The sequence below is a fragment of the Haliotis asinina genome, chromosome 10, assembly GCF_037392515.1.
Source record: "Haliotis asinina isolate JCU_RB_2024 chromosome 10, JCU_Hal_asi_v2, whole genome shotgun sequence".
NCBI classification, from domain to species: Eukaryota; Metazoa; Mollusca; class Gastropoda; order Lepetellida; family Haliotidae; genus Haliotis; species Haliotis asinina.
The window spans coordinates 52,998,109-53,011,385 of record NC_090289.1 but is presented as its reverse complement, the minus strand read 5'-3'; the positions used below and the strand labels follow the sequence as shown (position 1 = coordinate 53,011,385).

The following is a 13,277-nucleotide window of genomic DNA, read 5'->3' as shown; positions in this document are numbered from 1 at the left end:
TCAAGTACAGAAAAACGCTGTTTATATATTAGTTTCGTTTTTCAGAATACATGAAATATCAGTATTAAATTCTACTGTATTTTTATATGATGTTGCTCAGTGTGTTTCTTAATTCAAAATCAGTTTATAAAAACCTAAAATTACGATTCAAACTTGACACCTTCACTTTACAATAACATCTTCTTTCATACTTCCGGAAAGTCAAGTGCGAATTTAGGTACACATGTAAATCATGAACGTTTAACAGTTTTCCATTGTCAGAGCTGCAGGCAGGTGGTAATTTCCTGTCGTAATCGTTAAAACAGATAACATGCTTTATGTCTATGATATATTTAAAGATATACTTGAAGGCAGATCATCCACAAAATCCCGATATCGACAGTGTACTTTGCTTGTGCTTTACAAAACGTTCTGACAAGGTGATCCAGTCCATCCTTGTTTTGTCTAAATTGTCTAAATTTTCAGTCATCAAGCAAAGAAAGTGACTGTTCTGCTAAAAGTGTGCCCTTATTTCTTTATATACTTAGTGTCGTTAAGGTTTTGAACTGTCTATTCATTCCATTTCGTTCCGGGGGTGACATATCTGTACACAGACGCACACTATTTTTTTCTCCTGAGAATCCGGCATCGTAGCATACACGGGTTAAAAAAAATGTATAGTGCCGTCTCCTATCCTCGCGGGTTTCCTATTCTCGCGGTAAACACAGTTTCTGCCAAGGTCGCCGATGCATGATACGTAGCGGTTGTTTACATCACTGAGCGGTAACTAGGAAGTGACCCAAGTCTGTGAATTATCAAAATTTTGCAATGTAACGAATGTTCGTGAGTTGTAACCAACTTGGAAAAATCGTAACTTTCCCCCTTCCTTCCCGATAAGATTCTCCTTCCTTACACCTAATAACCTTACTTTCTGATTGTACCGCGAGATAATTCACTTGATGGATCAAGCAGTTGATAGATGCAGATGTTAGAGGGGGAATCACTTCATTTAAAAACAACAAGCATACATACGAAAAGAACTGTTTATATTATTTTTTCAACTGATATTCGTACGTAACGGGACAATAGGAGACGCCAGTATATAATTTTACAGCTGCGGATCTCTGTACATGAATCAAACCATTAAAAGGCTATTTTATCGTTTTGGCAGTCATGACGCATTTTCTAGTAAAGTGATCATAGTTGATGTCATTATTGTGATCATACACACGTTTGAGGAAATTGATTAACTTTCACTCGTGGGCACTCGACTCTGATATGTATGGAAGTATGACCTAAATATATAAGATATAGAAAGGTGTGACAGAAAATCGAAACAAAATGGCGTCCTCGCCTCTGCTCGTTTTCGGTCTGAGAAACGCTTCTGTTACTTTGGTTGTTGAAAAAACTGTACAATTTATACTTTGTTGACCTTTGTAAAGTAGCTTGCGTATCACCAATCTGCTCATTTTATTTCCATTTAAAGTTTTCAATAATTTTACCATCCATTGTCGGACGAAGTCGGGGGGAAAAAAAGAAGAAATAACCCGAAAATATTGTACGGCAAGGTACTGAACTCAGAGCATAGTAACAGTGTTTCAGGTTTAGTGCCACAGTCTGACTGACATCATTCAGCCTGTTCACATAATCACAATGTTTTAAACGTTACAGGGACAAGTTTAGACTTTCTTAAACCTTTAGGGTATGTCAGATTGCTTTGTTATTAATTATTAAAGTGTAGGTAAAATACAAACGAAATGCTGCAGAGACAGAAGTTTTCAGAAGCATAATATATGACCCCTGTTTGTGATAACCTCCAAAGGTACACATTTAATCACACAATAAGCCAGTCATTGGATAAGTGATATTTATCACATGATAATTATAAGTTCATGGATGGTAACACAAGGCTGTTCATCGACAAGGTACTAATGCTCTCAGATAATGTAACAGATTAAACCTACTAAAGTACTGTGGGAAATAGACAAAAAACACGTTTTAGGTTGTTACTCTGTATCCCTCGAAATTACACAACTGCAAATAGGATTTGTCGAAATAACTCTGTGGCCTACCTGGACATTCAGTGGGATGTGTAAGAGGATATCATGTTTACTGTTAAATGGTAGTAAAACTTAGAAAAATATGACTAGGTGCTGGAAACAATAGATCAGACAATAGGTGGTAATTAGGTCATTCAGTCAGGTATGAGTTGCCCAACGATACAAGGGGTCATATCAAGGACATTTTATGCCTTTTCATGTGTGTTTTCATGTTCATATGCCTCATCTATTGATTTCATCTTACGCGTCATTGTTTCGTTAAGTTTAAGTTAATATATGTAAAATAGTATCATACTTGATACCACAAAAAGCACTGTATTAAGTGTCTCAAAATATATATTGGTGGCATGACCACCCCAAGACCAACAGGACTGAGTATTGTGACAATGGTTACTGCTGCTTTTTTTAAAGTGATGGTGAGACTCCATGGTAGCTGCAATCCTTAATAGTTTCAGCATGAAAGTTATTATTTTTTCATGTTAGCTATCATTTATGATGAAGTGAAGTCTAATTTCTAATTGGGCATTTGAAAAGTGCTCTTTGTAATACAGTATCATCAAACAATTATTTGTATAAAGCCATAGTCTGTTCCAAATAAATTGCTTCCGACAAAAATCCACATTGCTCAATTCTGTGGCAATCTCTACTGAGTAAAGTCCTTTTTTAACGTTTCCTATCTCCCTGCCACTGGAACTGGCTTTACTTATTTTAACAGATATTTTACTCATTCGCATATCAACTACAGAAATTGTAGAGATAAATGTGAAAAAAACCCTTTTTTTTCTATTTCTGACAGTACTTTAATTATTTTTTGTCCAAGTTCTGAGTTGATTCTCGTTACACAAGAATAGCTGGTGTAATTTGCAATTCCCACAATATTTTTCTGATAAATACAAAATATAACATTTTCACACAGGAAATCATGACAAACAAATTTTACCCTTATAGGATTAATCTGAAAGTGCCCCCAAACTTATGCTAAGAGTTAAGTTCAGGAAAGTGGAGTTTATTCAAAGGCATTTAGAAGTTGGTGTGGTAATACAAGACAAATCTTATGCATAACAATGTCTATAACTTCCAATTCTTTTTTATTTTATTTTATTTTTTTTTTATTTATTTATGTTTCTTAATCATGTTTCTCAGCTAGTTCTTGCCCTTTCATCAGGCAAGTAGACTTAAGTAAATGGCACAAACCAGTTACATGTATGTACTTACATGTGATACTCATTTATGAACATTTGAATTGATACTTTGTGCTTAATAAACAGTGTTTTTGAATCAAATTGAAAGTATTTTTGTACCTTGTGATAGCATCTTGTCTTTTCTTCACATGTGTACATTTTATCTCAGTTCAACAAACCATGGAATAAGTATGTTCGGATTTCAGGTGTGATTGACATTAGTTACTGAGTGCTCTGCAAGGAATATTTAGTTTCACAACACGAGAAATAGGGATTTTCAGGACGCAGATTCCTGGGTCTTGTTCACATAAGAATTAATAATGTTTAATAACGAATCCAGTAGGATGCAGAAAAAGTAAAAATTTTAACTAGTAACAATATGTTCTCACTGAGTCTGGTACTAGCTGGGTTATGGTATCCTTTGCAATTGATTGCTGTAACAATGGGACGATCATGATACACAACACAATAAATATAAGTGAATTACAACAATACATGTATAACACAATTCACAACATAGTATTAATAATAATATTTAAGTGTCTGGTACCCCCATTTTGTTGTCAAGGACCCCTGAAAAGTAGGAGAATAAGTCCCAGATACCCTCAGATTCAGGACTTGGGTAAATCCCTGGGGATGTGTGTCATTGTGTCACTAGTAAATCCCTGGGGATTTGTGTCATTGTGTCACTAGTAAATCAGCTAAAGGGACATTATTATTCATGGACAGCGCATAGTCATTGATGATGTAATCTGTGAAGAGGCAGCTACTGCTAAATCTGTTGCCAAACACAGACAGACAGAAATGTTCATATATTGGAAAAATTAAGGCTTTTGATATCCAATAGACCATTGTCTGTTTAACTTTCTCGTTACGTCGTTACGTATTTCATTTTGTGGGCTACCTGCTGTACACTAACCAAAAATCTTCTTATGGACACTCTGCTTTTTATCATTGTGGTTATCAGTTTGCTACGAATGTGACTTTGATGTAATCAGTAGGCAAATTGCACGTATAGTGTCTTCTCTGGAATACTGTTTGGAGTTAATCAAGACAAGTGCTGGACTGAGTCAGAGATGGTCATGATACAAGTGTACCTTTGATGTCTGCTCTAGACAAGATACTCTTGCAGCTGCCATACTTCCTACCTGATGCCACTGTATGCTCGAGCCCTGATATCTTACTGCTTTGTTTCTAGGATGACTGTCGGAGGTAACTACAGGCCGCGCTGCTTCCTGGACATACAGATAGGATCACAGCCAGGTTGGTCTTCATCCTCACATGTCTCGCTGTTGTCATTGATCAGTAGTGTCTTTGTCAGTACGTTGTAATGAAAATTTGTATAAAACTCAAACTGGATGTTTCACACCTTTTTTGAAAACACAGTCATGGCTTTTTGTTCCTCACCAGTCCATGAATGCTTATTTATTCTTGAAGTCGAAATCAGTGTCTTCTCTCAATTAATGATAATGTATGTAAATGCAGACTTGGTCTCAGCACGATATGGCTGGAATTATGTCGATGTGACATAAAACTCAACTCATCGCAACTCAACTCAACTCAACTCAGTTAATAAATTCCAAACAAGTTTTCATGTCACCCAGTAGCTAAAATTAAATATTTTGATTTTTCCCTCCAGCTGGTAGAATTGTCATCGAGCTTTTTTCTGATGTTTGTCCAAAGACTTGTGATAACTTCCGAGCGCTATGCACAGGTAAGAAAAGTGAAGATTCTGCCTTCCTGTTAGTGTGGCCTATCAGTTAACTTGTCACAAGACAGAGTCTAGTTGTTACAGTTGTTTTCAGTCAATAAACTGTATACATTTTAGGCATTAAGTTAAAAAAGTTGTTAAGTAGAGAAAGCCAGAAATACAAAGATATGTAGAATTTGACAAAATCACTTTGGTAAGCAGTCACAGATTAATGGCATATCTAGTTAAAGCCAGCCAGACTTGGAGTCCAAATGTTACTTGAAATTCACAGTGTCACCCACCCACTGATTAATGATATTGCAGGCGAAAAGTGCATGACTGCCAAGTCAGAGCACCCCCTCCACTTCAAAAACTCCCCCTTTCATCGCGTTGTGAAGGACTTCATGATCCAAGGCGGAGACTTCACTAAAGGTAGGTTAGCAAGAAATCTGTCTGTCTGTCTGTCTGTCTGTCTGTCTGTCTGTCTGTCTGTCTGTCTGTCTGTCTGTCTGTCTGTCTGTCTGTCTGTCTGTCTGTCTGTCTTTCATTCTTTCTTTCATTCTTTCTTTCTTTGTTGGTTTTGCTATTGCCCAGCACATAATGATTAATGAGAATGAAATTATAAATGAAAAACCAACAATAACAAATTTCATAAGAAAAATTAAAAAGATTTGTGGAAGGTCTTCTTTCCATCATTACAGTGCCCAGCAACTCTGACAACATATACAATACACAGATAGACCATTCAAAATAATGAGGGAATCTTTTCCTGTGTTACAGGTGATGGAACAGGGGGAGAGTCCATTTATGGAGGGGTGTTTCCAGGTGAGTGTGAAACTGATGCATTTTTAGAGAGAAGTGAAGTAACAATAATGTTCACCTACTGGCAAACAAGGATGAGTTGGATTGGCGCAGAGTATGCGTTTATGAGAAGTAGCTGGTGCACAACAATGAGCAAACCCATTTGGTTTTTGAAAGGGAGAACAGATTCAGGCTTGTGCACATACAGTACACGACGATGAAATTGATTCAGTGTGTAGCTGCACACGCCTTGCTCACAAGACTCTCACATGGGCAGGGTAGCAAGTTGGTAATATTTGGATATGTAAATATATATTTCAAGCCAACCATTAATGGTTATAAGAGATTATAAATTTTCATTAATTTCTTCATTTGAAATGCAAACAAATGCATGTGCCACTGTTAAACTAGTTTGCTGAGACAGGTCATTCACTGCACCATCACACTACTCGTTCAGAATGGCAAACGCCAGTGGGCGTCACACATACATGCTAGTATGGGTCAGTTGTCAGGTCTGTGCTCAGCTTGTCCTTGTTTGCCAGTATCTCTGAACAATCTAAGACAATTTTCATGAAATAGTTTAGAGACACAGTTATACACAGTTCTTTGATTAGACTGGATATATTGTTAACCAAATCCTTTAGTCCAGATTATTGCATCAGTCAGTTAAGGACAAGTTTGACAGTGATAACATATTTGATCATAAACATTTGATGCCTTAGTAATTAAGGGAAGGAGTGCAAGGAATTCATTGAATTTATGTGGATAATTTGACAGTCACATGTAATGATTCAGTGATTAACTGAATAGTCAGTCAGTCGAATGTTCTCACTTGCGTCAGCAAATATCGATGGGCACAGGAGAATAATCTATGTTCATAGAAAACGAAATATCTAAATAAACTTAAGAAAGTATATTTCTTCTTCTTATGTTATAAATGTTAAAGACACAAACAACTCAGGTGCTTTCCCATTCTTGTAAAACTGTGATGTAAACAACATACATGCTACCTGACCCAACAGAAAGGGTCATTAATCATCTTGACTGTAGTACCTGTGAAGGTCCAGGGTAGAACAGGCCTACAACAACCCATGCTTGCATTGCAAGGCAACTATGATTGTCATAAGAGGCGACAAACAGGATCAGGTGGTCAGGCTCGCTGATGTGGTTGATTCATGTCATTGGTTCCCAATTGTGCCGATCGATGCTCAAGCTGTTGATCACTGGATTGTCTGGTCCAGATGTGATTATTTACAGACCACTGCCATATAGCTGGAATATTGCTGAAAAAAACTAAACTCCCCTCACTCTTGATTGTAGTACTAATTGTTGCCTGCATCATTTGCCTCTATGATTATTGATGTGCATATTGTGAGCAGTAACCAGCACTAGTGAATCATTCAGTGACAGCATGTAAATGTTGCAGTTTGAGAAAAGAGTCAGTATTGTGGTGCAGAGTTTAGACAATAATACTGTGTAGATGTTTAAGTAATAGTTTGATAATGATTTGTTAATTGTGTACAGATGATTTTGTCAAACTGTAGGGCAGTGGGGTAGCCTAATGGTTAAGGCATTCTCATGTCACACTGAACACCCAGGTTTGAACCTGAACATTTGGACAGTTCATTTCTGGAGGTTTCGTTGTGATATTGCTGTAATTTTCCTGAAAGCAGTGAAAAACCCATGCTCACTTCCTCTTATTCTGTATAAATGAATCTGTAGTAATGTATAGACAATTCATGTATGATGTATGGATGATTCAGTGCTGTGACAGTGATTCTTTGATAATAAGATGATTCAGTTGGGTATAGTGCATGGACGATTCAGTTACTGATAGCATATTGGTCAGTTATGGTGCATTAATGATTCAATGATACAGTAGAAGCTCTAAAAACCAAAAGCCCTCCAGTCTGGTATGGTCTCAATATCAGCACTAGAATGTGGTCCAGACAGAAACTAGTCAATTTATAATCATTTACATGCCCTATAATCCGGTGTCAGTCTATTCCGTATTTTGACACAACAAAAACAGCTCAATTGACTATTTGTACAGTAACCGACGCTTTCTATACCAGCATCCAATATCTCAGCTCTCCTGTTGATTGGCTAAGTGGTTGAAGGTGTATTAAACAACTTTGTGGATTACTATTGGCATTAACCTCACTGATGTTGTTTGTTGGTGATTGACATGGGTTTTTTTAGTTATAAGTTAACTGGAAGTACTAAGTTCACTTACAAACAGTTTGAGAAAAAAGAGAAGTAAGTCGTATTTTATGGCATACGAAAGATAATTCTCAGGTCGAGAAGGGAAAAGTTCATAAACCAGCACGCCCTCTGTACCAGCATGTTTTTCCAGTACTAACGAATGCTGGTTTTGAGGGCTTCCATTGTAGTATGTACATGTTTTACTATATTGCAACGAAAGTTTGAACAAGTGATATTTCATTGACCAACATAGTGGTCACAAACTAACACAGGAGTGTGTTAATGCTGAAGTGTGTTAATGCTGAAGTGTGTTTAATGCTGAAGTGTGTTTAATGCTGAAGTGTGTTTAATGCTGAAGTGTGTTAATGCTGAAGTGTAGTGTGTTTAATGCTGAAGTGTGTTAATGCTGAAGTGTAGTGTGTTTAATGCTGAAGTGAAGTGTGTTTAATGCTGAAGTGTGTTTATGCTGAAGTGTGCTTAATGCTGAAGTGTGCTTAATGCTGAAGTGTGCTTAATGCTGAAGTGTGCTTAATGCTGTGTTTAATGCTGAAGTGTGTTAATGCTGCAGTATGTTGAATGCTGAAGTGTGTTTAATGCTGAAGTGTGTTAATGCTGAAGTGTGTTTAATGCTGCAGTGTTTAATGCTGAAGTGTGTTTATGCTGCAGTGTGTTTAATGCTGAAGTCAGCTTAATGCTGAAGTGTGTTTAATGCTGAAGTGTGTTTAATGCTGAAGTGTGTAAATGCTGAAGTGTGTAAATGCTGAAGTGTGTTTAATGCTGAAGTGTGTAAATGCTGAAGTGTGTTAATGCTGAAGTGTGTTTAATGCTGAAGTGTGTTTAATGCTGCAGTGTGTTAATGCTGAAGTATGTTAATGATGAATGTGCAGGAGACACTGATAAAATGACATATTTTTCCAGATGAAAATTTCATCTTGAAACATGACAAGGAGTTTCTCTTGTCAATGGCCAATCGTGGCAAGGATACAAATGGATCTCAGTTCTTCATGTAAGTATCCACAACTCACTGTTGGTATTTTTGTTGAGTCAGCATATCCATGCAGCACATTCCCAGCACAGGACTTTATTGCCTTGTTTTGTCAATATTAAGTAAGCAAGTGTCAAGTTAAGTCATGTGTTTGTTCCAAGTAACCAGTGATTGTCTTGCAGCTTTTGTTTCAGCTTCAATATTGGACATCACAAAGGTGACAGATTTCTAAAACTGAAAAACCCTTTCATAGTAACTATGCTGTGTTTTGAATTTCTGTTTAGTGACTGATTGAAATACATGTCTGTACGGCCATGCAAGGATGCCTGCATTTGTTTCACTCTGGATTTTGTGATTTGTGATTTGATTGTCCATCATAATGATGATGCCTGGGAGAAAAACAAGACGATATGTTCTGAAATTATTTAGTTCCGGGTCTTGTTTGGAACAGATACTGCACACAGTGAAATGTTTGTATGAGAGCCCTGACTGGAGTGTCACAAGTGAACTGTCAGTCAGATTTTGGACCTGTAATCAGTTTTTTGCAAGTAAAATCACAGTAAAAAAATCTTAGCAATATGGTGATCAGCGTAAAAGTGTGAAATTCCCCAACCATTTGTACCAGACCAACAGGGCTGACAGCTTTTAAGACAAACCAGCCCTGTTAAATAACATCCACATCGATCAACACTGTTTAAGAGTATTCTTTAGTTATGTGAAACAAAACAAAAGGTATGTTTCTTGAGCTTTTTGAAATGCACACCTTTCACAAACCATTACTCTTTTGACAATTTGGACCCACATCAAGCTCACAAATAAACACATGGGATTGAATACATCAAAGTGTTACTCAGGATAAAGTCCAAGAGATGTCATTCAAATATTAATCTGTCCATCATTCTAAATACTCTGAATACTTTCATGCTGACTCAAAGCTAAGCCATATCATCTAGACTATACAGGAGTCTCTTATTGGGTTATTTTTTTATATTTACAAAATTTCTGGAAAATTCATTCAGTTCTTTTTATGTACACGAAAACATGAATGTTTAAATTCTAACAAGCAGGCATCCTTGAGCATGTTCTTCTTAAATAAGATGAAAGAACCTGAGCCCTTGTTCTCGAAGTGTTCGTATCCTTAAGAATTCTTAACTTTGATTGTAGCCAATGTGTAAGGATGGGCTTAAGGAGTTCGTAGGGCTACAAACGTTTTGAGAATAGGTGGCCTGAACCTGAAAACAATGTTGTAGAAAAAGCCATGTGTATTTGATGGAAGGGCTCCACAGAAAACAGTTTCGTGAAAGCACTTATAGATCATCTCAAGTTGCATTTGGAAATAATTTTCAACAAATATGTTTGTTGTGAAGGTAATCTTTTCATCAAGTGCACAAGTGTTTTGGAATGTGCTGTGCTAGCTACATTTGTACTTCCTGTACATTTAGCATCTGACATGTCTGTGGTGTTCAATGAAACATTTTCCTAAGTGCCGAAATATGATTTTCACGTAACTTGTATTTGGATGAAAGGTATAAATGTTTATGTAATGGGTTGAAGTTGAGAAACACCTTACAGAAATTGTCATGGGGCTTTCATGATGAAACAAAGAAATCAGGGGTTAGAGACAGAAGGAGTGGATGGTTTCTGGCTTGACTGTTCGTCTGCATGGCCACACTTTTTTGAATTCCTTTACAAACCATTCACATGAAAATACCTGTTAACAGGTGTGTTGTATCATTTTCTATTTCTGAATTTGTTTACTTTCTTGGTTATTTGTCTGATCAGCTGTAAGTAGACTGGTTTTAACAGGTTTAAGATTGGACAGATACAGTAACAGGTTTAACAAAATGAAAAAAAATTTTTTTTAAACAATGCTTAGAAATAAGTGTGGCTTTTTTTGAACAGTTATGTCAGAAGTGGTAAAGTAAGTTATCGGTATGTTAAGGGTTCCTTGAATATTTTTCACATTTCAATACATGTGTTACAGACGTTATGGTTTGAATTGTATAATTTGTTATATTTGTCATGATATTAAACATGTATATTTGTCACATTTTGCATTGTGCACAGAGTCAACTGCATCAAGCCGTGAACTATCAGGTAACGGTTAACACGAGACAAACAGCATTACCTGTCAGTACATGTCTCACGGAATACCTTAATGAGATCTTAAATGTCATCCTATACTGACAATAGGGACCATTGATAGCTTTGTTGTACAGATTGAAATGATCCTGTGGAATTTGTAGTTATGTTATTAAAGATAATTCTTATTATTTATTGTTGACTCTAGGTTAGGTAAAGACTACATTAGATGACTGAAGCACATGGTCCTAGTCAAATGGTTGTGTAACATAAGGAAGCTAAACTAGCTCATAGAGATTCTTTCATCCAGTGACAAGCATTTTAGGTGTTGCCATAAATTCAATTAATGAAATTATAGTCCATTTGGCGCAAAAGCAGACTGATGAGACTAGTAAACATCAAATGCTCAATGAAAAGCTGATTATAATTAAACATCAAACCAACTATGTTAGGTCTTTGCAGAATTGTTGTCCAAAAATAAAATAGTTGGTTAACAAACTATCATAAAAATATTGACACAGTTCACTGTTTGTTACGAGGGAGGAGTACAGAGAAAGGGACAGGAAGCATGGAGGCAGCACAGCACAGTTTAAAGGGGCACTGATGCGGTGCAAATAATGTTTCTCGCCAACGGTCGAATTACGAAACCAAACCGCAAATTGGTCAGCGCCCGCTCCTTCGACCGTGACGGACAAAGGAACTGGGCTCCTGTCCATATTAGCAGAATTTCTTCACCTAAACAGTCAGGAGGCCGGATGCCCATCATATGCCATTTGTTTAAAAATATCCATGGTATCCCTTGTCTGATCGTAACCAAATATCCCAGCAGTGTAGTTCTTTTCGGATGCTTGGATGGTATAGTTACTGATCCAATTTGATCCTATTTCTGTGTTTTTAACCTCGATATTTAATCATGTTACATGAAAATATGATGTCTACAGGCACGTAGCAAGCCATTTGTTTCAGTACGGAAGATTGCAAAGCTTTATATATATATATATATATATATATATATATATATATATATATATATATATATATATAGGTACTTTTGCGTGTTGGTTCAGCTGTGATAGCAAATATCATACGCAAATTTTGGTAGCTATGGTAGGTATTATGGTTTATTATTTATGATAATAAAAACACAGAGTTGATTTATTTGAATTCGTAAACAAAATACGATGACTTTGCCTTTGGTAGAGAAATGTGAAAATTTTCTTACGTAAAAAAACCCTTATTTCACCTATTTACCCAAGTACACAGCAAATGCCTGTGTGTATTCCTTATGTAACGAAATTCCGTTGGTATCCTCAAAACAGTTTCGGCCCATAAGTGTTTTCAGGCTGCATGCGACACAGAGATTACATCTTCCTTGCTGTAACTCGCGTTTGATGGTGTAAACCTACACGTGTTATTTGTCACCATTCTCTGGATGGTCAATTAATGAATTCATTACAGGTATAATTAGTAGTAACACCACTTCGATTACTCAACAAAGGTTGCCATTTGGCATTTCTCCTGTCTGGAGTAAATACTCAACATTATAAATTAAGGTCTGTAATGGCAAATGTATTGTATGTTATGTAATATGTGCATGTAAGTGATGCAAGAGGGTTTATCAGCTGAGTTACAAAAACAAACATCGATCAAAGGATTAACCGATAACACACTGATTGATTAATTACTTTTATCTTGTAACGGATTTGTCAAAAGGCAGTGTGTGTAGATGACTACACCCTGTCGTAAAGAGTGAGTGCAAAAACAACATCCTCCCTTCAAAGAATTAACCACCCTTGCGTTGATTGATTGATTGCTCAATATTGGTTAACTAAATTACTTAAAATAGTGGACATCATACAATTAGTTGCTAGGTGTGCTATCTTGGGAGACCAATGAGAGGTTTATCTGGTTTTCACCAACGAAAGACGTGAAACGATGTGTTACTTTTTCGCAAACTAGACAGTTGTAAGACACGCGACACAGAGCAGGGTTATTTACCAGCTGCAGATGAATGGAATACGATTTCTTTTACGTGGATAGTGATGGATACATTCCTGAACAAGGTAGTAGCCTGACATTGTTGCTATAAAATTAGTCTGTTTTACATTCATTATTTGCATTTTGTTTTGATTTATTTGTTGTAGCATTCAGCAGAATCTGTATGACAGAAAACACACACTAGATCGCGTATGTGTGTGAAATGGCAATCTGTACAATGTATAAATGTTGCTGTTATGTTAGAAATTTACTCTAAGTATAAGCAGATCGTGTGTTCTTTTATTAATTTTCAGAAT

The 13,277-nt window shown here is 36.5% G+C and overlaps 1 protein-coding gene across 3 annotated transcripts in view; it reads left to right on the top strand.

Annotated features, from left to right (window-relative positions):
• The first annotated feature begins 183 nt into the window (after window positions 1-183).
• Window positions 184-13,277, top strand: part of LOC137298531 (peptidyl-prolyl cis-trans isomerase G-like) — a 54,663-nt gene continuing 41,569 nt past the window's right edge. The window contains exons 1-6 of one of the 3 annotated variants that reach the window (XM_067830827.1): window positions 184-217; window positions 4,419-4,483; window positions 4,860-4,934; window positions 5,235-5,342; window positions 5,691-5,735; window positions 8,835-8,922. In XM_067830827.1, the coding sequence (XP_067686928.1) occupies window positions 4,420-4,483; window positions 4,860-4,934; window positions 5,235-5,342; window positions 5,691-5,735; window positions 8,835-8,922 (380 nt within the window). In that variant the 5' untranslated portion in view covers window positions 184-217; window position 4,419. Of the gene's footprint in view, window positions 274-4,418; window positions 4,484-4,859; window positions 4,935-5,234; window positions 5,343-5,690; window positions 5,736-8,834; window positions 8,923-13,277 lie in introns of all 3 variants that reach the window. The other 2 variants (XM_067830829.1, XM_067830828.1) reach the window with 2 other exon arrangements.